Source organism: Pocillopora damicornis, chromosome 2, assembly GCF_964200805.1.
Source record: "Pocillopora damicornis chromosome 2, jaPocDami1.2, whole genome shotgun sequence".
NCBI lineage: Eukaryota > Metazoa > Cnidaria > Anthozoa > Scleractinia > Pocilloporidae > Pocillopora > Pocillopora damicornis.
In genome coordinates, this window is record NC_142671.1 from 923596 (window position 1) to 947886 (window position 24291).

At 37.5% G+C, this 24291-nt stretch overlaps 2 protein-coding genes across 2 annotated transcripts; both read left to right on the forward strand.

Annotated features, from left to right (window-relative positions):
- The first annotated feature begins 4951 nt into the window (after nucleotides 1-4951).
- LOC113667438 (SMAD family member 3) lies at nucleotides 4952-14700 on the forward strand. The gene is made up of 5 exons (XM_027183258.2): nucleotides 4952-5431; nucleotides 8850-8984; nucleotides 10982-11050; nucleotides 11349-11384; nucleotides 11834-14700. The coding sequence occupies exons 1-5, from the start codon at nucleotides 5038-5040 to the stop codon at nucleotides 12451-12453; spliced, it is 1254 nt and encodes a 417-aa protein (XP_027039059.1). The 5' UTR covers nucleotides 4952-5037; the 3' UTR covers nucleotides 12454-14700.
- Nucleotides 14701-15368: 668 nt separating this feature from the next.
- On the forward strand, nucleotides 15369-18164 carry LOC149049442 (uncharacterized). Its single transcript, XM_089194965.1, has 2 exons — nucleotides 15369-16109; nucleotides 16765-18164. The coding sequence occupies exons 1-2, from the start codon at nucleotides 15419-15421 to the stop codon at nucleotides 17544-17546; spliced, it is 1473 nt and encodes a 490-aa protein (XP_089051091.1). The 5' UTR covers nucleotides 15369-15418; the 3' UTR covers nucleotides 17547-18164.
- Nucleotides 18165-24291: the final 6127 nt, after the last annotated feature.

Consider the following 24291-nt stretch of genomic DNA (forward strand, 5'->3'; position numbering starts at 1 on the left):
ATTAACGAAAAAGGCTAGAGAGAGGTCTCGGAAAAGGTCGGACATAGTCGGCAGAGGGCGTGACAACTTTAGCTTAGCTTTCAACCAATGACAGCGCGCGTTATGTTTGAACTTTGTTATGATGTAAACATAAATTTATGTTATTTGCCGGCTGGGAGGTCCGTATGGTGAAAAACTGTGACCGAGGTCTTGAAAATACTGCCCGAGGCCGTAGGCCGAGGGCAGCATTTTCAAGACCGAGGTCACAGTTTTTCACCATACGGACCGACCCTTAGCCGGTAAATAACATATTTATTGTTTTTAAACTTGACGAAATTCTTTCCGAAAGAACCCGAATGATTTAGGGCTGAAAATACGATAAGATCTTCCATAAACTGAACAATTTTTGAGCGAGTAAATGGTAGTTAAAATAGAGGTGATGCAAATTAAAGAGAGATGCCTCAGCGAAACATTTTCATTTCCGTAACGATAAAGGTGATTTAAAAGGCTTCCAAACAAACTTTGAAACATTATTTTTACAAGTATCTGTCACAATCTGACACCTGTCAATTAGAGAGCGCGTAAGAAAAAAAAAAGCATAAGAGCATTTGAAAAACAACGGAACTAGTTTGGCAAGGACTGTCACGACAATGTTTTCTTCAAAATCAGTCAATGATCTAACGGAAAGTATTATTCACTCTCATCGACCATTCATTCATGTACGAAGATTTACCTCTGTTCATTAAGTAAACGGCGAGGAAAGTAATTATGAGTAAATTCAATCTTTTTATTTTGAAGTTGTGAGAGTTTGCTCGTTTGTTTGCTGCAATGGCGTGTGTAAATCTGGTCTTTCCTTCACAAAAACTAAATTCGAACAGCACACTCCAACGAGACACAAGGGAATTTAATGCGGCCTTTTCTCAAAAAATTCCTTCAGTTTCTGTTGTGTAATTTACGGTACAAATGTCCAAATTGAACGGAATTGGAAAGACTCACCGGGAGTGTATATTTGTTGTAGAACTTAAATTAATACTTTGCTCGCTCTTTCTCTACTAACAATTTTCTCGAGAAAATTCAGATGTTAAATTAATGAAAGTTCCATCGTTCAGTTTAACTGTAACCAAATACCTCACGTTTTTACTTTCTGGGTACTTTTTGTGAACGATTAAAATTAATTGCAGACAGTTTTTAGGCTGCTTGTCAACCAACGTAATGACACTATTGTTTATACAAATTCATTCTGAAACCAATATTTTTCTGTCAACCAAAGTGATTTGATAGAGAGAAAAGAGAGGATTCATAAGTTATTTATCGGCTTGAGGTAGTGACCGACTTGTTTGCTTTAAAATACTGCCCAGCCGGAAAACGAGGTATATTTATGAAAAATGACAATGAAAGTTGGGATGTACTCGGCGTCTCACGAGAGCGTTACCGTGGCCCGTGGGCAGAGATAGGAAAATACTGACCAGGTAAAGAACCAATCAGATTGCAGGATTCGTTACCGTGCCCTCTAAAAAAACAATAAATATATTTATTGTTTTTTTAGAGGGCACGGTAACGAATCTTGCAATCTGATTGGTTCTTTACCTGGTCAGTATTTTCCTATCTCTGCCCACGGGCCACGGTAACGCTCTCGTGAGTCGCCGAGTACATCCCAACTTTCGTTGTCATTTTTCATAAATATACCTCGTTTTCCGGCTGGGCAGTATTTTTAAGCAGACACGTCGGTCACTACCTCAAGCCGATAAATAACTTATGAATCCTCTCTTTTCTCTCTATCAAATCACTTTGGTTGACAGAAAAATATTGGTTTCAGAATGAATTTGTATAAACAATATTGTCATTACGTTGGTTGACAAGCGGCCTAGTAACCGTCTGCAATTAATTTTAATCGTTCACAAAAAGTACCCAGAAAGTTGAAACGTGAGGTATTTGGTTACAGTTAAACTGAACGATGGAACTTTCGTTCATTTAAAATCTGAATTTTCTCGAGCAATTTGTTCATAGTAAAAAAAAAGCGAGCGAAGTTTTAATTTAAGTTCTACAACAAATATACGCTCCTGGTGAGTCTTTCCAATTCCGTTCAATTTGGACATTTGTACCTTAAATTGCACAACAGAAATTGAAGGAATTTTTTGAGAAAAGGCCGCATTACATTCCCTTGTGTCTCGTTGAAGTGTGCCGTTCGAATTTAGTTTTTGTGAAGGAAAGATCAGAGTTAAACACGCCATTACAGCAAACAAACGAGCAAACTCTCACGACTTCAAAATAAAAAAATTGAATTTACTCACAATTACTTTCCTCGCCGTTTACTTAATGAACAGAGGTAAATCTTCGTACATGAATGAATGGTCGATGAGAGTGAATAATACTTTCCGTTAGATCATTGACTGATTTTGAAGAAAACATTGTTGTGACAGTCCTTGCCAAACTAGTTCTGTTGGTTTTCAAATGTTCCCACGATTTTTTTTTTCTTGCGCGCTCTCTAATTGACAAGTGTCAGATTGTGACAGATACTTGTAAAAATAATGTTTCAAAGTTTGTTTGGAAGCCTTTTAAATCACCTTTATCGTTACGGAAATGAAAACGTTTCGCTAAGGCATCTCTCTTAAATTTGCATCACCTCTATTTTAACTACCATTTACCCACTCAAAAATTGTTCAGTTTATGGAAGATCTTGCCGTATTTACGTCCATAAATCATTAGGGTTCTTTCGGAAAGAATTTCGTCAAGTTTAAAAACAATAAATATGTTATTTACCGGCTAAGGGTCTGTCCGTATGGTGAAAAACTGTGACCGAGGTCTTGAAAATGCTGCCCTCGGCCTACGGCCTCGGGCAGCATTTTCAAGACCTCGGTCACAGTTTTTCACCATACGGACCTCCCAGCCGGCAAATAACATATATATATATATATATATATATATATATATATATATATATATATATATATATATATATATATATACACCCGTTGTCCAAAACGTTGCAATCTGAATTTAAAAATATATGAAATATATACACCTTAAGTTTTCTCATTAACAAGTGGCTCTTTTTGATGAGAAAAGAAAAGATACATTTATTTCATGAACATTTTCAAATTGAAAAACGGGTGTGTATACAGTGTATGTAAACGGTATGCTTCTTGAAGAGATAATGAACTTGATAATCTCTCCAATCCAACAGAAACAAAATGACATTATTTTATCGACTAATTCTTAGATGTAAGCAAGTCGATCAATTCATTCTCCAAAATTCTTATCTTCTTTACCTAAATTGTTTCCGTTACATCACCGCTGAGATCATTGCTTAACAAGTGACAGGTCGAAGGCTGAAATAGGGTTCCGCTCGCATTTTGGTTAAAATTCCCTTTGAGAAATTATCCTACCTCAAAGGAATTTCCGTCAACGGAAAGGGACAGCGGCCACCGGGATATTACGAGATGACGTAACTGAGGTAGGACTCTTAGGACTCTCACCAACGCTAGTTTGTCGTGGGTTACCCAAGTAATTTATCGCAGTGTAGCAGGTTTCATTTCGGTGATTATGTACGATGTTCAATTATTATTAAAAGGATATAAAGGGGTAAGTTTCTAAAGAAACTGTGGTGCTGCGTCGGTGGGAGAGTATAGCAGGTAATTTAGTGTTAACAACTGGGTTGAAAACGTAAATTAGCCACCGTGAAGGGTAAAAAAGCTGACGTTTCGAGCGTTAGCCCTTCGTCAGAGCGAAGGACGAAGGGCTAACGCTCGAAACGTCAGCTTTTTTACCCTTAACGGTGGCTAATTTACGTTTTCAACCCAGTTGTTAACACTAAATTACTTATTATTAAAAGGAGTCACTAATTGGGCACGCCAATTTCTGGGCATTATCAAAATTTAGGGCTGCATTACGTAAAAAAGAGAGCCGGTGGGTGACAATCTCGTTTCATTTCGCCTTGTTATCGTTAGTTCCAAATTATAGGTCTAAAAGACTCTGTTGTAATAGAAATATGATGCAGTATCATTAATGGCACTTTGCTGGTGAAAACAAATCTCATTTTAGCTCACATCCACTAGTATTGAAATTTTTTCGCGAATTAGAAGAATTGCATGTGAAGTTGTATACACGATCAACTGGTATTGAGCGCCTGAAATTGGGAGCGCCAAATGTCAGAATGGGAACTCAAACTTTGATATCCAAAATAGTTGTTCGATAGGTGTTAATTTTTCTTAACGAAAGTACCTTGCAAGGTGATCGTCGGAAACAGAGAAATAAATACAACTTCTGATGACACCCAAACAGTTCCATTAGAACGTAAAATCATGCTTATGAGAAGATTAAAGTAAATAGACTAGTTCAAAATTAGACGAAAAGTGGGTTTCTCGGGATAAACGTTTCCGCCTTAGAGCGCGAGAGTCACCAAAGGTCATTAAAAGTTGCCTAGGAATTGCACCCTTAATGTCATCATAGGTGTCAATTCTCTGTAAACAGAATAATTCTAAACAAATAAACTTAACATCAACGTGACTGACTGATTCTCACGAACCATATTTGACTCGGGCGGCACCTAAGTCGTCTACTGCCTTTTTACAAAAATAACTTTGTGGTTATACGCGCAATCAATTTTGAACTATTAGTAGAGGTCAGGGAAAAACTTTCATTAAATTCTTGTCACATTGTTGAAAACTGGTTTGATCGTTTTCATTGTAGATTTACCGAGAGACGAAAACCTTATGAAATAGAAATAGCAGAAGTTTTCGTTTTCATTGTGGAATGAGAAAAACGATTTTTAGTCACGTGACGACACCTATTTTCTGATCAACCACAGCTTTGTGTCAATGTCAGGAGCACTATGACGTCAATATTACGAGAGCTGTGATTGGTTAGTGGTTCGCGTACCTCCCACGTAAAACTGATGAGAATGCCTCACCTGTCAGTCAAGAAATGGACTCGATCCTATGCAAAGAAAGGATAAGCGAGAATTGGGAATCGATTCACGTTTGCTTCCAAGACTAAGGGGTTAACGCTGGCGTGTTACAGAACTAGAGAGATCTGGATTAGCCAGAGTGTTTTGGTAATATGACTTCGCTTCTTCCTTTTACGCCGCCCATTGTTAAGAGATTGCTGGGCTGGAAGCGAAGTACGGACGACGATGATAAATGGGCCGAGAAAGCAGTGAAGAGTTTGGTAAAGAAATTGAAGAAAACTGGAGGCCTTGAGGAGCTGGAAAGAGCGATCACGAACCCGGGTATTCCTACTAAATGTGTGACAATACCTCGCAGTTTAGACGGCCGTTTGCAAGTTTCGCATCGCAAAGGTCTGCCTCATGTGATTTACTGTCGACTATGGCGTTGGCCGGACTTGCAAAGCCATCACGAATTGCGACCTATTGAGTCGTGTGAATACGCTTTTAGCTTGAAGAAAGATGAAGTTTGTGTGAATCCTTTCCACTATCAGCGAGTAGAAACACCAGGTAATTTTACAATCAATGTTGTGCACAATTCCTTACGCAAAGAATGCTCTACGGGGTCGTAGAAATATCTCGTTTGTGTTCTTTCGGCGTCCCAATTAGTCTATCTAGTTTTGTTTTGATCTCAGCGCGCGTGTTTCATTACTTTGTACACTGCTCGAGTGTCTCCTGTGATCGTTCTGGATGGCAGGAAATCTGAATGTTTTACTTAAGTATAAAATTATAATTTACCTTTTCGAAAGCAGCAGGGATGACAAGCGAACATGCCATTAAAACATCCTTGTAATGCCTAAGTCGCGAAGAAAATGAGTATGTTTCTTCCTTGATAATTACGCTTTCGTCCATGTGTTCGATAATTGCTGGATATGTTAGCAAGAAAAAGTGCATTTTTGACTGCAGAAATGCAATCCTCTCGAGTAAAAGATTCTAGACGAATGGCCACTTCAAATTTCGCCTTTTCACTGATGGTTTGTCAACCAACATAGCGTTAATCGGCCGTTGTATCTCGTACTATTGAATGAACGAACATGTGTTCAAAAAACCTGCAAAATGTGCTCATAGGTTGTGCACGTTCCAGATTAATTTTTCTTCGCCTTTTGCTATCAGCTGTTTTTGACGTCCAATATTGAATTGCTGCTTTGTAGATAGAGTCTTTGATCGGATCTGATCGGTTAATTTCCATTTTCAAAACAGATGCCTTGATTTTGCGGAGGTCATGTTGGATGGTAAAATTGTGTAGTACAACGTAAAACTACGACACTGGCTGGTGTTGTAGGACTTTTTTTGTGCGATTTTTGCGGACTGGTTGTTAGGCTCGGTGTTTTTATTCCCGACAGTCGCTGCCAAGGCTTTTTCTCAACCTTGATCAATTTCTTTACGATCAGTTGCCGATTTATTCCAAGCGCGTTATGGACGCTAAAGGAAATATGCCGATATCATACAGATTTTCATTTCATTCCGTTTTTTCGTGGGTTTGGTTTGAATCCTCTCTGCTGCTTCTCAAAGGCCTCTAAACTAACTCGATTAAATGTTACTTTAGATATTGTTGTTTGAATCGTTGAATTTTGGGAAAGATGTTCGACCAAATGAATAGTTATTCGACGGTATGTGTGCGACAAACGTACGTGTGTTTGTGTTCGCGCCGAGAAAAAATTCGATCTTCTCGCTATAAGGCAAACTTTCAAGTACTTTCAGCGGTAGTTTGACAGTGCTCAATGACACATTGTCCCACTTAAGTTTTATATTTATTTGAAAGTCGTAGGATATTTTTTTACGGACTTCATTTGTGATGTGTTTCATTATCAAACGGCCAGTTGTTTGTCGTTTGACCAAGCAATGAAATAGCCCAGAACCGCGTCAAATATTTTTTAAAATGTTACCAAATTGAAGTTCATAAGCTGTGTCCTACATATTAAAGCTCTTAGGTCGTGAATGATTGTTGACTTAAGAATTTTATTTCTCTGTATACATTTGTAATTCGCCACGCTAGTGCCTCGGTCTGTTTCCGTCAATTTAAATTAATGAGGAGAAATTATCAACCATTTTTCGTTGACGAATACGAAACTTTGGTCGATGATGCGTAGTAATGCAAAGTCAAACAGCGAGAGTGTATATACAAGTTTTGTTTTGCATTGTTCTGGAGGCAATTTGTACGAGAAATCAAATAAAGAAAATTGGGCTTGTCTCCGGAAGGGAGTCTCCATACGTTCTCTTGTTATCTGATATAGAGCCAATGATCAACTGCAGATTTTTCACCTTTATCATTTTTTACGATTGTCAAACGAATGAGTTGTTCGTGGAGATGCAAGTATTTTAGAATTTACCTTTTTCACTGTTTCCATTGCATTATTGTTCATGGTTTCGTTCGAATCATTTCACAATGGTGATGTTGTTACGTGATATCATGAAAATGCTAATCGCCATGCGTTGTTTCATAAACTTGGTTTTCCTTTTTGCCAGTGAAACCTAACCTATTGTAAAATACTAACTTCTACATTTTCTCCGTTGGAATTTTATTTTTATTATTTGATCAGTCAAATACTATTAATAAATAAGATATATGGTTTCTTTGTTTTCTCTTGTAAGGAGTGTGCAGTTCTTGTTGTTGTTAAAGCTTTGTGTCTGTCCAAATAGTTTATTTTTCCTCTTATATTTTGAAGCACACATTGGTGTAATGTTTAACATGCTTATGTGTCTTAAACACTGATATCAGCATATCAGTGATTTACATTGGTCAAGGGTGTGACTTGGTTTTCTGTGTGTGTGTGTGGCTTTTATCAGCAGAACATGTTTATCAAAGCTAACACTTCATAATACTGTTTATTGGGCTTAGGTGTGCACTATTTGCTGTGTTTGGTGCATTCTGTAACAGTAGCAACACTTTAATCTTGTAACATTGAGCATTACCCAGTACTTTGCTGCAGTTCAAACTGTAGTGAACATTCATATGTAACATTGGAATGGTTGAGTTTCATTAAATTTTCCTGTTAAATCACAGTCGACATTATCATTTAATAAGGAAGTAACACTATGTGACTTTTTTGATCAATCTGAAGTGCCAAATTAATTCCTCAAAGTTTACTTAATATTCATTTTATTGTTCAAATACACCTGTAAAACAGTTCAACAGTTAAAAATATATTTTTTATGGACAGAAAACTTTGAAACTTTGGAAAGTTGTTTTGCAGAGTTCAAACAAATCTATGAATGATATTATCTGTTCTAGTGGGTGGACAATGGGAATAAACAACCTCCTTATGGGTCATGACCTGGTCAGATCTGTTAAGTTCCAGATCAGAGACAAGGGTTTCTTTGATTTTGAGAGTATCCAATCCTTTTCTATGATCCAGTCACAGCTCTGATTAACAATATCTTCAAATGTTGATAGTGTGAAAAAAATAATGATTTTTTTTGTATTAACAATCCCTTATATGATATATTTGAATACTTGCTATCAAAACCATAGTATGGATAAAGCCAATAGGTAGTAACATGTATTTGCAGTCAAATATCTGGTAACTAAATACATTCTGACTGCAAGAAGTTTGATATTAAGCAGAAATTAGATCTAAGATTTGAGAATAAAGTCAGATTTTAAATCTTTTTATTTTTCTTTAAAATGAAAATCAATATTTTGGGAAAATGTCTGTGGGTAATGCCTTTTTATGATGCTTTCATTCAATTGTTTTATGATTTTGTGTTCATTGTGCTGCGTCATAATAGTACTAGGTATAAATGACATGTTGAACAATTTATCCAGGCGAGTTAAATCTGTATTATATGTGTACCTTTTGGTGTTCTTCTCTTTAAGGCCAAGAAGCAGGGGTAACTTTTGCCAAAGAACATTGGTTGTTCAGTCGTTAAGTGTCACCATATTTTAATGGGTAGCTTATAACTTATTTGACTGCGTTTGTTTTTTTAGTTCTTCCACCTGTTCTTGTTCCACGTCAAACAACTGAAGTTCCCAGGGAACGTCCAGCACTCCCAGAATACACCAGACCAGAAAATACTTCATTTCCTACCCAAGAGCCCACTAACTCCCCATTCCAGTTGCCTGGTAGGTACAATTTGGGAGTCGCACAACAGTTTGTTTGCATTTGTTCATTCAATAATTTGACCAAGGATCAATAAATTTCTCATTTTTTGCTTTCCTCCCCCCACCCCCCCCCCTTTTCTTTTTTTTTTTTTTATTTTTTTTTAATTTATTTTTTTTTAATCTGTTGGTTGCCAATTTGCAACTTTTGTTGAAATTCTAGTCATCAAATATGTTTTTCACTTGCCAAGGTGAGTGAAAAACATGGGAGCACTGGCATAAGATCATTATTCTGATGTTTAGGTTGCTTGGGTTTAATCTCTTCTCTATGAGAATGAACAGACAAGGAGTATACAAAACTATAGCTACTGCTCCAGCTAGGAACACACATTGACCTTAAGAAAGAAAAAGGAAAAACAAACCTTTAATTTCCCACAATGTGTGGAAAGAGGCAGTACAAAAGTGAAGTATTGTACCAAAGAATACAAATAAGAGACCACTGAATGGGCGTGTAGAAGGAGTCCTGGCTGTGAACCATTTGGCTTGCTTTGGTATTTCTTAACCCTTTACACCCTAATATCAGTATGCATATTCTCTACACTTCTTCTTTACATTTCTTGAAGTGCTGACAATGAGAATTTGTTTAAAAATCAAGAGCTTTATCAGGTGGTGATCATTTCCTCAATTCTCATAACTGTAATGTTTGCTTCTGGGCTGATATTGTAGGGAGAAGTTAGAAGCTGGTTACTCTAAGGGGTTAAAGGGCTGAAAAATGAATTGAGACTCAAAATGGAGGGCAAAATAATTTTTTTCCAGGTCATTTAGTTACACATTAACATCAGTATTCATATTCTCCATACTGTTCTCTGTACATTTACTAATGTGCTGTGTACTGATTTGTCAAACAATTAAGAGTTTCTTTAGTTGGTGATCATTTCCTTTATTCTCATGACATTAATGTGTTATTCAGGGGTGATATTGTAAGGAGAAATTAGATGCTAGTCACTCCTAGGAGTCAAAGGGTTAAGGTTTCTCCAAACCCTTGATGGTGTCTTCCTTGCTTGTAACTGGACATTATAATAGGACAGTTTACATGTCTTGCCTGTGTCATTGGACAGTTTGTGTTGTTTGCATCCTGTTTTCATGATTTTACTGTTGCTTTGCCTGATAAGTATAACCAATACTAGATTATTTCTCAAATTTTGTCATTGTTTGATTAACTGGTAACAGGACTTTGAGGTGTCCAAAGCAATCTATTATTATACTTGAAATTAACAGATTGCACTCCTGCTTTACATTTGTCTGATTTTGTTGATCACTTGTACAATTACAAAACAAATTGGATTCCACTGAATCCTCTTACCATTACTGGTATTAAAAGAGATGGTATTTTGTCAAAATCATAGTGGAAGGTTTGGTCTTTTGAAGGTTGAGAAGCATGTCACACCCTCTCATAAGATTTATATTGACACTTGGCTCACACTATGAACTGCTAGCCAATTATTTAGGAGTACCCCTAACAATCACAGTAAGCAAAATGTCAATTTACAGGGAAATGGTATTGTTTCAGTCATGTTTTGCAAAAGTAATCACATGGGCCTGAGGGCTAATAAGGATTAATTTCACTTCTATTTTCAAAGTTTTCCTTGTTAAGTTTGGGAAAACTTTAGAAATAGAAGTGAAATTAATCCTTTATTGCACATAGGAACTTGTGATTACTTGTTTATAACATAAAGGGTGAAATGTTTTGAGGGAATTGCATATGTGCATGATGTCCACACGTCACAAATGTCAAAACAAACACGACAAACAAACTGAGTAACAACACCAGGAAAGAATGTTGTTAGTTAGGCAAACCACAAGCCCCTGTCACTTTCTCTGAGATGTTTTCTATTGTCTGAACATGAAATTCACAAATTTGTTGTGTTTTGGGTAAATCATGCTGTCAAGGACTTGTATCATGCAAAAAGATGGTCTGATGTCATGGTGATTAACTTGTATTGTTTCTGTTGCCTGTGCAGATACTCCAGGTTATATGTCAGAGGATCAGTGCTCAGTGTCAGGAGATCAACCACAGAGCATGCAGACAGGTAAGACCCCAAGTAGTTTTTTTGAGCTTAATTCACGTCATGATAAAGGAGCCATTTTACACTATTTTGATTTGCTTTTAGTATGAACAAGGAAAATCCTTTGGGTAGTTTCAGTAAATTAAGTGAATAACGTAAACAATCTGCAAACCCATCCTCTTTTCATTAGTTTTCCCCTCTGACTGGTGTACAAAAAATGTAGCCTGTAAACCACATTCTAAATTGAAATTCACTAGTCAGCCTCCCAAACATTCTTTACAGTCAGAGTTCAGTGGCAACTATTTTTCTGGTTTCCTTGCAGATCCAGGTCCTCTATCTCCAGATCCATCTCTTGCAGGTAAAAACAAGTATTTCATTTGTTACCTTTCACCATGTGATGGCTACTGCTAAGCTTTAACGTAAACCCTTTTTTATTTGTTTCATTATTCATTATATGAACAATACATATATAAACATGTGTGCAACAAGAGGCTTAATTGTAATGAGGAAATGGTTAGTGTGCAGTGAGTTATGGATGTACTTGGGAGGCAGCTAAGCACAAGAGAAGAGTAAGAGCGGCACAAGGTGGTAGCAGGGAGTGACTCTAGCTTTTTAAGTGCTTTCATAACTCAATGGTTGCATGCTGCATGTTAACCATTTCTTTTATAACATTGATACTGTCAAACATCTTTTGTTTCCTGAAGGAAAAAAAGGAAAACAATCTGAAGTTAGCTTGCAACCCACAGGCAAATGGATCAAGTGTACTTTGTGAAGCTATGTTCTAATCATTGTTCTGTTGTCTTCCAGATGCACAGCCTGTCCAGTACACTGAACCAGCATACTGGTGCCAGATTTCATATTATGAGATGAACACAAGAGTGGGAGAAATTTTTCATGCGGCTCGACCAAGTCTTACTGTTGATGGCTTTACTGATCCCTCTAGTTGTGACAGATTCTGTTTGGGATTGTTGTCTAATATTAACCGCAACCCTCAAATAGAGATGACACGTAAACACATTGGGAAGGGAGTCCGCCTCTATTACATTGGTGGTGAAGTGTTTGCTGAGTGTTTAAGTGACAGTAGTATATTTGTACAGAGCCCCAACTGTAATCAACGGTATGGCTGGCACCCAGCCACTGTGTGTAAGATTCCACCGGGATGCAACCTAAAGATCTTTAATAATCAAGAATTTGCTCAGTTATTGTCACAGTCTGTCAATCAAGGTTTTGAGGCAGTGTATGCATTAACTCGTATGTGTACCATCAGAATGTCGTTTGTAAAAGGCTGGGGTGCTGAGTATCGCAGACAAACTGTAACAAGTACACCATGTTGGATTGAGCTTCACCTCAATGGCCCCCTTCAATGGCTTGATAAAGTTCTTACACAGATGGGTTCTCCTTCTGCTCACTGTTCATCAATGTCCTGATGGGTTTCATAGAATGTGTTATTTCATGTGTGAATGTTTATTGAATACTTAAAGATGTAAGTTAGGCTTAAAGCTTATTAAATGCTCAAAACCTATTACTGGGTTTTGTGTATGCTGTACCGTATGCAAAAATGCTGTATACTCACTTTTTAGTTGAATCTTTATCAAAAAGGCAATATGCTACTAACTATATTTTATATAATTATGAAAATCAATGATTGCATACAAATGTGCCTTTGATGTCCAAATAGAGGGAGAAATGTACATAAAACAGCCATACTCAGTTGCAAGTTGCCAGACAGTGTTCTTTTGTATTTTCTTTTTAGTTCCATTGGAAATCTTGACAATTATAATTGCAGATTGTTTGGGGTATCTATAGGAACATGGTACTCTATACCAGGACCAAACCAAGTGTCCATTCGCAACTTATTTGAAAGGCTAGCAACTGATAAAAAAGACAAGTGTACATTATTTAGGTCAGAACAAGAATGGAAATTATATGAGTAGGGCTATATTGGGGTTAGTATGTTAAGAGGCTGCTTTCAGGAAATTGCAACTATGCAAGCAACACATTGAAAATGAATTACATTCAACCAAAAAATTGAACATTTGATGAAACACTGGTTGAGATCACATCATCAAACTACACCCCATGTGGTTGCAACTTCTCAGAGTGTTCAAGGAGAAACAAGAATTTAAGTTCATCTATTGGTTGTATCTAATATTTAAAAGTCCTTTCATTTTTCACAGAGGCAAATTATGTAGGAATTTGCAACCATGCGTAGAGAGGGAGAAATTGTGAAAGTAAACCTCAAGAGGTGACAAACTTAAAGTTTTTGGGGAAGACCATCAGACCTGTAGATGTCTTTTGAACTGACATTGGAAATAGGTGCATCTTTTGCAGTTGTTATGAGTCACATAAAATTTACTTATGTTTTGTGCTACATAGGTTTTCTGGAATTAATATTTGTCATGTTAGCATTGTGAATGTCTATGGAATTCAATCCTTTTAACTGCAAACCAAAAATAAATATGAATAAGTAACTAGTAACTTATAAAATTTAACAGCAAATTTTGAAGTAATATGGTACAGTTTTCTATCGATGTATTTGTGGAATTGTGAAATTAGCTGATCAACTGCACACATCAGGGAAGAGTTTTGCCTGGCTAGGGGGAAATGGTAAATCCATGTGTTGATTGTAGTGTACATACAGCTGTGTCACTAGTTTTGTGCAAAGTATTTCAAATTAAGTTACACATTAATGCTCATTTTGATTTAGTGAATTTTCCTTTTGTACTTGTGATTTTAGTGATGGATAAGCAGTATTGTGTGTGCAACCAGTTAAAACTGGTATTAGTATGTTATAGCTTGGTGGAAAATGGCAAAGTGTGGGTGAGGCTGATAAAGTTTCCAACCCTGGAGTTTGCATTATTGATTGTAGAATAGTATGCAGACTGTTATGCCACAGCCCATCATATTCTGGTAATTCTGGAAGTAGTGTCATTCCTTTTATTTTAAGTGCGAAAGGAAATACTCATAACAGTCTAAAATGATATTAAAACTAAGATTTTAGCCTTCATAGTAATTATGAAATTTAACAACACTAATTGATTTGCACTTGGCATATACTCGGATTGCAACTGGCATGTACAAAGTTAAGGGGAGACTTTGCACATCAAAGGCATCTAACAACGAGCATTGCAAAAATATTACAGGATAATAGGATGTGCAGGATTACAAACCTTGTTTTAGGAGGGAAGTTTTTGTGAAACTAATTTGTCAAAACATGGACTCTGTATGCATGCACATTGCCCTCTTTCTCCTTTCCATGAATTTCTCAAAAAATTCTAATCACTTTGTTTGTTTGTTTGTTTATTATGTTGTTGTGAAAATGGTAACTGCATTTCCTATTAGGCTTATCTTGTAGAATAACATTGTAGCATCAGTCTTTAAAAAGCAATTTTGTATAAGTATTTGAGGGTTATGAGAAAGGTGACATTTTAACTATGATTAGAATTTTTAGATGGTTATTTTAGATTGTAAATAGTAATTAGAAATATGATGGCACCTACTGAGGCAACTATACCATTTTAATAGAGCCTAATTGCATTGCGCAGCAATTTATGTTTACTTCTAGCGCATATTTCAATTTTTACTTTTACAGCTCTAAAGCTTCGATTTCTTACCTGTATAGTGCATAAGCAAGCTGGTAAATATAAAGAATGGTCCTATTTTAATTTTGTAAATGTTGTCTCTCTGTCTCTTGACACCACTCAAGCATCACCTGCGTCAGTGAGGTAAGGGAAGTCCCCTTCCCCCCCCCCCACCCCCCCTGTAGCTGAAGGATGCATTCTTTGAGGACCACTTTAAATAGCACTTAAGAGTGAAATTGAAATAATCGGTTGAACAGAAACATGGGAAGACCTCATCAAATACTCCCTGCGACTACTTCGTGTGCTCATTTTTAGTTGATTTACCGACTTCGTGGAAAAACTATACTTGTTATGAATGTATGGCAATGTACTCATTCCCAGATACCCTCAGACCTGTTGGCAGAGTCGCCAACGCGGTAGACTATCCCTGGGAGGTTCGATTTTAATTTCTCGCTTGTCTATTTGGGTTATTCAACTATTTTGCTTGATTTGATTGTCATCGTATGTGTGCAAGCGAACTTACTTTCCAGCCTCAAACATAACATTTTTATTTCACCCCTCGCGATTGTCGGAAAAACGGAGACCCAATTTACTGAGAGCAGATGAAAGCTAAATTATGCCTTGGGCTACGAAAAGTGAGGATGACTCTTAATTGTAGCGCTTAGCGTAGGGAAAGAGAATGGAGATGTCATGCAATGAGAGGAACCTGGGATCAAGACATCTGAAAAGCGAAAGTACGACAACTTCCGGCCTACATGTTTATTCTACAGACAGTTGACGAGAGTAAGGGAAAAAATCGGTCCTGTTTAGAATGTTACCAAATCTTAAGAGGAAGAAACTTATGGGGAGCGGGAGTTTTGGAAGCGTTTACAAAGCTGAATGGAACGGTGGACCAGTAGCAGTTAAAATTCTTCATGAAAAGCTCTTCACATCTCGCAACGAATATTTGGCGCAGTTTGAAGCGGAATGCAAAATTCTACAAAACCTCCAGCATAAAAACGTGGTTACGTTATTGGAATTTATCATTTCACATACTTCACCGCCAATGCTGATAACTGAACTCTTGGATTGTGATTTAGGGAAGTACATTGCTAATTGTCATCCAGGGAGGATTCCATATTCAGAAACTCTCTCGATTATGTTAGACGTGGCGGAAGGTCTCGCGTATCTTCATCAGCAAAATCCACCGATAGTTCACCGAGACTTGGCCAGCAAAAACATACTTCTGACCAAGGAACGGCAAGCAAAGATTGCTGATGTCGGTCTTGCCAAAGTGCTTCCAAAAGGCGAACAAAATTATTGTTCTCCTGTACCCGGAACGCCAGTTTATGCTGCACCAGAAACGTTTCACCCCGACTATGATCCAATTTTTCCCGTTTCAAGGGGCCGATCGCGTGTCGAATATGACAATAAGATTGACATCTTTTCACTCGGAATCACTTTGATGGAAGTTATAAATGGACGGCTGCCCTCCCCAAAACCATGGACACCTTTTACGAAAGGTACGTATCGCACTTTTGTAAACAATACATGCAATACATACATGCAATACATGTTCAATACAACCGAACATATTTTAAAGAAAATACAGGTCCGCAATGCATGCGCGTGTGGCTCATGCACGAACTCTTCACGCTACTGACATTGAAGTTCTTGAGAGAAAGTAAAACCTTAAAATAGGTGACAATGGTCATAAATCAAGTGTAAGTATTATTTTAGTATAAATGTCAAAAAAAAAAACAACAACAACAACAACAACAGAAACGTAGCGGGGTCTTTTGGTGGCAACGAATGGAAGAAGAGAGCCATGAATTGGAGTTATGCAGACCTCGATCGTAAAAAGTCATAATTTTTAGCAAAATTCGTTGGAAAAATTTGCCTTTTTTTTCATTTTTACGTTTTTTTCAAGGGTAGGCAGGTCGAAGGGGGTGGGAGATCTCGGAGCTTGAGCTTGGTATACGTCTTTAGCCAACCAACGAGTTCCCTGTGGCTCAGTGCTACAGCGTGGTATCTTGAAATTGAATCTTACCCAGGAATATGCAACTTGGCAGTCATATTTTACTCAGTTCTAGTACCCACGTTGGCAAGCTCTAGAACTGCGACTTATCAAGCTTTTGTTGCAGTAAATTATACCTTTTTTCCCTCTTTATTGAGCAGATGGTCGACAAATACCAGAAAGGGAACGCCGTCAGAGTGACATCGAGATGATGGGTGAGCATAAGCTGAAAGATATCGTCTTCTGCTGTATCAAGGATTCCCCTAAGAAGAGACCTAGCGCCAAGGAGCTCGCTGAACTGTTTCAATGTGAATCTGAGAAGGCACAACAGAAGGAAAGAATTGTTATGGGGGGGAAAACTCCAAAGATTGAAGTTGCCGTTCTCGGAGAGTCCGGTGTAGGAAAGTCATCTCTAATTTTACGGTATTCTGACCACATCTTCTTTCAGGAAATTGTTCCTACGTTTGGCATGGACTTTAAGAATTCTACGATCTGTCTGCACGACCGAGAGTTTACTTTGAGAATTATTGATACGGCAGGCCAAGAAAAATGCCAATCTATGGTTCCACAGCTCATACGAAACGTTCAAGGCATAGCTATTGTGTATGATGTAACAAATAAGTCTTCTTTCACTAAGGGAGTTCCCAGAATGCACCAGTTTATTAAGAACTGTGCACCAGATAATGTGAGTTTAATTTTAGTGGGTAATAAAATGGAGGAGAGAGGACGCGTCATCACTAGAAAGAGAGGGGAAAATTGTGCCAAACAGCTCGGCATTAGTTACATCGAGACGAGTGCAAAAACTGGCCTAAACGTTGAAGAAATGTTTAGAATGATTGCAAACGAGATCTATGGCAACTTAGATTTGTCTGATATTGACGTATACATATCTAGTAGAGAAAGAGAAAGTAACCTCGATACTGAATCAAGTTGCAACTGCTAAATTATCACAAGATTAAGGTGGCACTGATCTTTCATTAATGGGAAACGGGTATCACCCATCCCATTCTAAGGTACAGGTACACAAAACCAAAAGAATGAGTACTTCTAAAAAGCTGCAGTGGTGCTATTGTGACATTGTATGTGAAAAGAACAAAACATTCCAAAAATTAGGTGTTATATCTCACTTGCGAGGAGACAAATATAAAAACGCAGTGTATTTTCAATCAATTAGTCTAAGAATAGTCGTTTCAGAATGACGAAGCCATTTTTATCAACCCTAAGTACAGTAACTGTAAACATGATTAAGATAAGAGATGTGAGATACGTTTTGACCGTTGGAATAGCCTACAATACTTAAGGTAAAGATGTTATTTTTATACTGTGGTGAAAAAGTAGGTAAATGTAGCTTGGATTAAGTTTTTAGTGGCGACGTATCGGTGAAAGGATTTGCCTCCCGATTTTCCTTTCCCCACAAAAATCAATGTTCCTTACGACCCTTTATTATTGTTTATTTGCCTAACCTTCGAAACTCGCTTTTGAAAAGTTAGAGATTTTCGAAGTTGCAGTAATATTGTATTGTTATTTTTCAAGTGAGATGTTAATAAAGAAATCTTTGTGTTGGGTTGATAGTGCAGTTCTTTTGTAAACTCATTTACTTAAGGGTTTATGTAGGAATTTTTAAATTATTTTTCCATACCAATGTTATAATTGTAGCCTCGGTAACTGACGCCAAATTTTTCTCCTTTCTTTTTTTGTCCCGATACATTCCTCCTAGGTAAAAGAATCCAAAATGAGCAAATTAACGATATATTGTGCAAAATCAAATTTTCTACAAATTTTTTTGACGATTAATCGACGGCCATTTTGAAAACGGTTAGATTCAGGTCATGTGATACGTCACACGTGTGTAAGGCAGTGAAAAGTGTCATGTCAAGACCTGAAAGTAACAAATTCGTCTCGGCTGTTCAGCTGCTACCGAAATTTACGAGCGGAAAAAAAATAGGATTTGTTCGATTCTGATATAGGTCACCAGTTAGAGACTACGAAATACGAAGTGAGAAATAAGATAACGAAGGTTGAATAATCGAAACGCGACGGATCGCATGTCTGTAGTCAGTGCCACGGGTAATTTGCACGCCGTTCCAAACAACTGTAAAATACACATGTTTTGTGTGGGAAATCGTCATCTGGTTTCGTGAACGAAACTCTTCTCCCCCGGTCCGGAAACAGGCAAGATTTATCCTTTTTAAAGTTTTTTAATGGAGACTAGCGAGAAGCACAAAGGAAGACTTTCTTCTGTTGTAACTTTTTGTTTATTTCTTTCGATGCGTTTTTTCTCTAGCTGAGAGTTCTCCAGGAATGATTACAACTACCATGAGAAGCATATATAGCACATTCGTGTGCCTAAGTTTAATTAAGGAAGTGTATAATAACAGAAACATGCTGTAAACAGATGTTACAAGAATCGCCTTGTTATGAGCGCCACACTCAAGCGTTGTTTCTCATTTGCGACTGGAAACATGATGAAATCAATCCTGTCCGAAAGGCTACTCGTTTCAAAAATGTACCAATGTCAGCTGAGTGAACAGTAAATTACTCGCGCTCGTTTATCGTAAATAAAAAAAGCAGACAGCCTGAGAGAGGAAACCATTAAAGCACAAGTCACGGGACTACCTTGTACCCACCGTTTAAAACGCAGTGCTTTGGTAAAAAAAAAAAAGACCTGAACTTGAAAAAAAAACCTATATATATATAAATATATAAATATATGTATATAAATATTATGAGAGGAAAAAAGGACGCAACTACATTTCCCGACAAGCCTGTTTCGTGAATCGCTTCACTCTTCAGGGGTTTAATGAAAGAATATTCATGTGACTATCGTGTATATACTAGGAAAATTTACATAATACGCGGTAAACTTAAAAACTTTAAAGTTCAGCTGTTGCGTAGCAGCGCTTTGTTTCTGTGTTGGCATGAAGATACGAGTTCGTTACGCTTATTTAGTGATGAGAGGTCGGGTCGGTAAATTATCAGGAATTTTTCTTTTAGGCAGAGGTTGCATCTTTTACTGGAGCTGTTGTAGGGAGAGTTAGATGATAAGACGCGCCATGAAATAGAATAGTCAATGTTGTCGTTCTTGAGTGTCCAGATGTGTTTGCTAAGTTCGGTAGAGTTTTTGTGCTTGGTGTGGCGGAATGATGCGGTGTGATTTCTGTGTCTTGTTTTGAAGTCGGTTTCTGTGAGTCCAATGTATGTTTCAGAGGTGTTGTTGTCGTTCCGTGTGACGGTGGCTTGATAAACGACTGAGGATTGAAGGCAGTTACCATTGAGCGGGCAATTGTTCTTTTGTCGGCAGTTGCATGTTTTGTTGGTTCCCGTGCCGTCTTTGTTGTCTTTCGTGTAAGATGAGTGAGACGAGTGTAAGATGCGCTTGTTGTGGTTGTCGATGACCTGTTTGGTGTTGTTCATACAGCTGTAACTGATTTTGATGGTGTTGCGGTTAAATATCTTGCGGAGGCTGTGATCCTTAGGGAAATGTTTGTCGATTAGGCTGAGGAATTTGTGTCCTATATTGGTGCTGACGTTCTTGCTGAATGGAGGGTTGTACCAAAGGATGTTGCTTCTGCTTTGCTAACTTAATAACAAAGAGATCAAAGGAGAAACTGATGCAGATGTACCTGAAGAAGGCAGCAACGAGAACAGTGCAAAAGAAAATGGCGAAGAAAGACACGAATGCGGGGACAAGGAGGATGGAAGAGGCATTGATGATGGGGTTGGAGAGGAACCAGGGGCTACACGACGGCTGGAACCTAGGAAGAGAGGCAAGTTAATATATTAATGCTCAGCTATTGTACTATAAATAAACTGAACAGAGGTCCATTCCTATGACATTGGATCTCCCCATAAAGCAACCTTGACTTAATACTGCTCTAATAATACTTTTCAAACATCGGATTAATTTAAATTGTGCAACCTTCCATGAAAACAATTTGTCTTCCTTCTTTCTTGCAGGGAAAACAGAAGTAGAGAAGCTGAGTGACGACCTAAGCCATTTTTCTTCCCAATTACCCAAAAAAAGAAAAGGAAGAGACTAACTCATATAAGTAACAAATGAACCATTCACATCGAATAGACATGTTTAATAAGTAAAATCCTTAGGTTAAAAAGGAACACAGGGTTCTACACGGATTTAATTGAATTGAATTCAAGACGTTGCGTAATCGTCGCAAAATTTTGAAAATGATAAAAGTGCACTAAACAGTCACAAACCGTTTTAAACATGTTTAAGGACTCTTCAAGCTTTGGTGTGAATGGAGCCTAATATTTAGTCTTTGAGCGGATAGTTGCCTAGCTAGCCGTGCAGAGAACTCGTTGAAAATCGTTCATGCGCCTAGAACTATTGTAAACATAAATAAATGAATAAAGAACTGATGGGAAAATGAAACTTCGGAGCTCAAGTTCTAAACCTTCCCAGAGCTCTTCAGTATTTTAAAATCAATAGATTATATCGTGACAGGCTCAAATAGCCTCATAAAAAACCACTGTTAATGGAAATTTTTAAGTTTTCAGTCTGTATATTTATATATAAGAGTAGTTGAGTTGGGTAGATGGACACAGAATTTTGTTCAATTTACTCTTACCAAAATTTGTTTCAAGATTCAATTCTGCGAACAGAAAAAAAGATAAATTCATTGAAAAGGTATTATTCTATCGTCATTAACGTTTTTAGGCTTATTACATAGTTCTTTTATTGTTTGTATAGATAACTTTGTTATGTTTTATTGGCAAACATTTCTTTAATTTCTGAGAATGTTCGTCTTGATTTACATTCTTGATGTTCCTTAAAATGACAGATTGTTGAAAGAATTGTTTTGAGTAATAGCATGGCAAAGACAAGAAAAAAAAAGATTCTGCGAAGTAGAGCAGCGGTTAGCTCGAGAAACTTATGAGTTTCCCATTGGTTAGGTAGAGACTTCAATAAGAATAATTTCAATTTTTAAGAAAAGTATCTAATCATTAGTTATCATTAGCTCTTGTTATTGATTAATGTGGCAATAAAAGTTTTTTACATTTGAATACAAGTCTCTCTGTTGGCTTTTTCCAGTCAGTCACACTCGGTCGTCTTAAAGTCGCGAGAAGGGGGTGGGGAAGGTGAATATATCGTTTTTCAACTACGTTTCCGGACTCGCTTGACAGTGCCGTGATGTCACATAGTAAAGGGTTAAAGCCTCAGGGGCACCCAACGACTGTCTCCTTTAAAGTATGTTGGAAACACTTTTTACGCAGTCCAGAGTTTTCTTTTCTGCACCCTAGAAATGCATTCTAAGCGGCACTACAAAATTGTTATCGCTTAGGTCATTAGAGATTTCCACAAGCAGGCAACTTTTTGGCAACTTCTCGTATTTGGAACAACTTCTTTCCTTTATTGCAACTATTGGCTTTTGGATTAAGATTTCTCTAGAACTTTATCATCTAATTCTGTGATATCGGAGCAGCTCTTAGTGTTTAAATTAGCCTTTGTTCCATATTTCACAATGTTTTGTAGACAATTTGCGAATTACCAGTAAAAAAAGGAGACAAATACTCCTCCCCTGAGCCACTTGAAGGGCGCAAGATAAGGCAGCGGTTTTTACAGAACATTGTAAATGATTGACGCAGATTCTCACTCGACTGACTCGAGTGTTTCGGGTGAAGAAGGTCATTAAGGAATGTTTTTGGCTCATTACATTTCCTTCGTGATTTTAACTCCGGAAAAAGTTATTAAGCAAAGCTGGTTGCGCTGAAAAAATTGCACGAAAATTCTAAGAAATCTTACTTTTGTTTGTACAAATTGCATATTTTCATAACTTCAGACCAAACAAAGATTTTGTTTTTGAACAACCGTTTGAGTAAGTTTTGTTGCAATAAGCAACTTTTGATTGTTTTTGGCAACTTTTGAGCAGTTGTTTGAGAAATAATGTGAAACTTTTTGGAAAATCTCGAGCAACTTATGGAAAGCCCTCCCGGTCTGACTGGTCATCCTAGAGGAACTTAAGTCAGTTTTCACAATTACAAAGGTTTCAGTGTTACTTTTGCGAAAATTTTAGTTGCAATTTAACGATTTACGCAAGTGAGTATTTTTCTGGTTACCTCTCCCCATCACATTTTAGAATCCAAAAAAAACTTTAGGTGACCATTTTTTAACAAAAATATTGTAACCTGGGAACTGATTTTGAAACATTAAAAATCAGAATTGGTAGGGAATTTATTAGGTATAAAGTATCGAAAATTGTAAATGAATGAAAGGTCCATCTAGGAATTTTTAGTCTTCCTCAAGCAAAAGAAAATTCTTGGCAATATTTGCTTCTCCGAACAGATACTTAGCAGAAAATTGTCTTTGGGTGCCCCTGGTAGCCTCGCCGGGTCAATTTTGTGCAATTGAGCATGGGATACCACAGTCGTAAGAACAAGATAGGACGCGTAAAAAAATATAAAAGCTAGAAAATATTCCTATATATCACTAACTTCATCAAATGTGTGTGAACCTTGACGTTCCTTTCATAAGCTTGTGCAAATCGTCTTTTGTACTTTGTAGAAGGTTCAATTCAGGACTCACATACCTACATTTATATTCTATATATTCTCTCGCCCATTAGTTTATATCAATCCCTTTGAGTGTGGACTCGGTTTCACTGCCTTACGCCTAATAATTATCCAAGTTTGGTCGATTGACTAAAGTGAGACTAGTCGATCTAAATGCTTGGAAAATTTGCTGGAAGGTAGAAAGGAATTTTTACAATTCCTTACACCACTGGACGCCCCTACTACAGCTACTACAAGTACTGCAGCTACTACAGGTACTACAGGTACTACAACTACTACAGCTACTACAGGTACTACAACTACTACAGCTAATACAGGTATTACAACTACTACAGCTACTACAGGTACTACAACTACTACAGCTACTACAGGTACTACAACTACTACAGCTACTACAGGTACTACAACTACTACAGCTAATACAGGTATTACAACTACTACAGCTACTACAGGTACTACAACTACTACAGCTACTACAGGTACTACAACTACTCTAGCTACTACGGCTACTACAGGTACTACAGCTACTACGGCTACTACAGGTACTACAGCTACTACGGCTGCTAAAGCTACTACAGGTACTACAGGTACTATAGGTACCATACGTTCTACAGCTACTACAGGTACTACGGCTACTACACGTACTACAGCTACTACAGCCACTACAGCTACAACAGGTACGATAGGTACCATAGGTACTACAGCTACTACAGGTACTACGGCTACTACACGTACTACAGCTACTACAGCTACTACAGCTACTACAGCTACTACAGCTACTACAGCTACTACAGCTACTACAGCTACTACAGCTACTACAGCTACTACAGCTACTATGGGTACTATAGGTACTACAGCTACTACAGGTACTACACCTACTACAGGTACTACACCTACCACAGCTACTACACGTACTACAGCTACTACACGTACTACAGCTACTACGGCTACTACACGTACTACATGTACTACAGCTACTACAGCTACTACAGTTACTACAGGTACTATAGGTACTATGGGTACTACAGCTACTACAGGTACTACACCTAGTACAGGTACTACACCTACCACAGCTACTACACGTACTACAGCTACTACAGCTACTAAAGGTATTACAGGTACTACAGGTACTACACCTAGTACAGGTACTACACCTACCA

What these genes read in the sequence shown, in the direction of transcription:
- LOC149049442 (XM_089194965.1), top strand. Translation starts at nt 15,419, where the DNA reads ATGTTACCAAATCTTAAGAGGAAGAAACTTATGGGGAGCGGGAGTTTT. An exon ending in ATGGACACCTTTTACGAAAG is followed by an intron (nt 16,110 to 16,764) that starts GTACGTATCGCA and finishes TTTATTGAGCAG; the next exon opens with ATGGTCGACAAATACCAGAA.
- LOC113667438 (XM_027183258.2), top strand. Translation starts at nt 5,038, where the DNA reads ATGACTTCGCTTCTTCCTTTTACGCCGCCCATTGTTAAGAGATTGCTG. An exon ending in CTCCCCATTCCAGTTGCCTG is followed by an intron (nt 8,985 to 10,981) that starts GTAGGTACAATT and finishes TTGCCTGTGCAG; the next exon opens with ATACTCCAGGTTATATGTCA. An exon ending in ACCACAGAGCATGCAGACAG is followed by an intron (nt 11,051 to 11,348) that starts GTAAGACCCCAA and finishes GTTTCCTTGCAG; the next exon opens with ATCCAGGTCCTCTATCTCCA.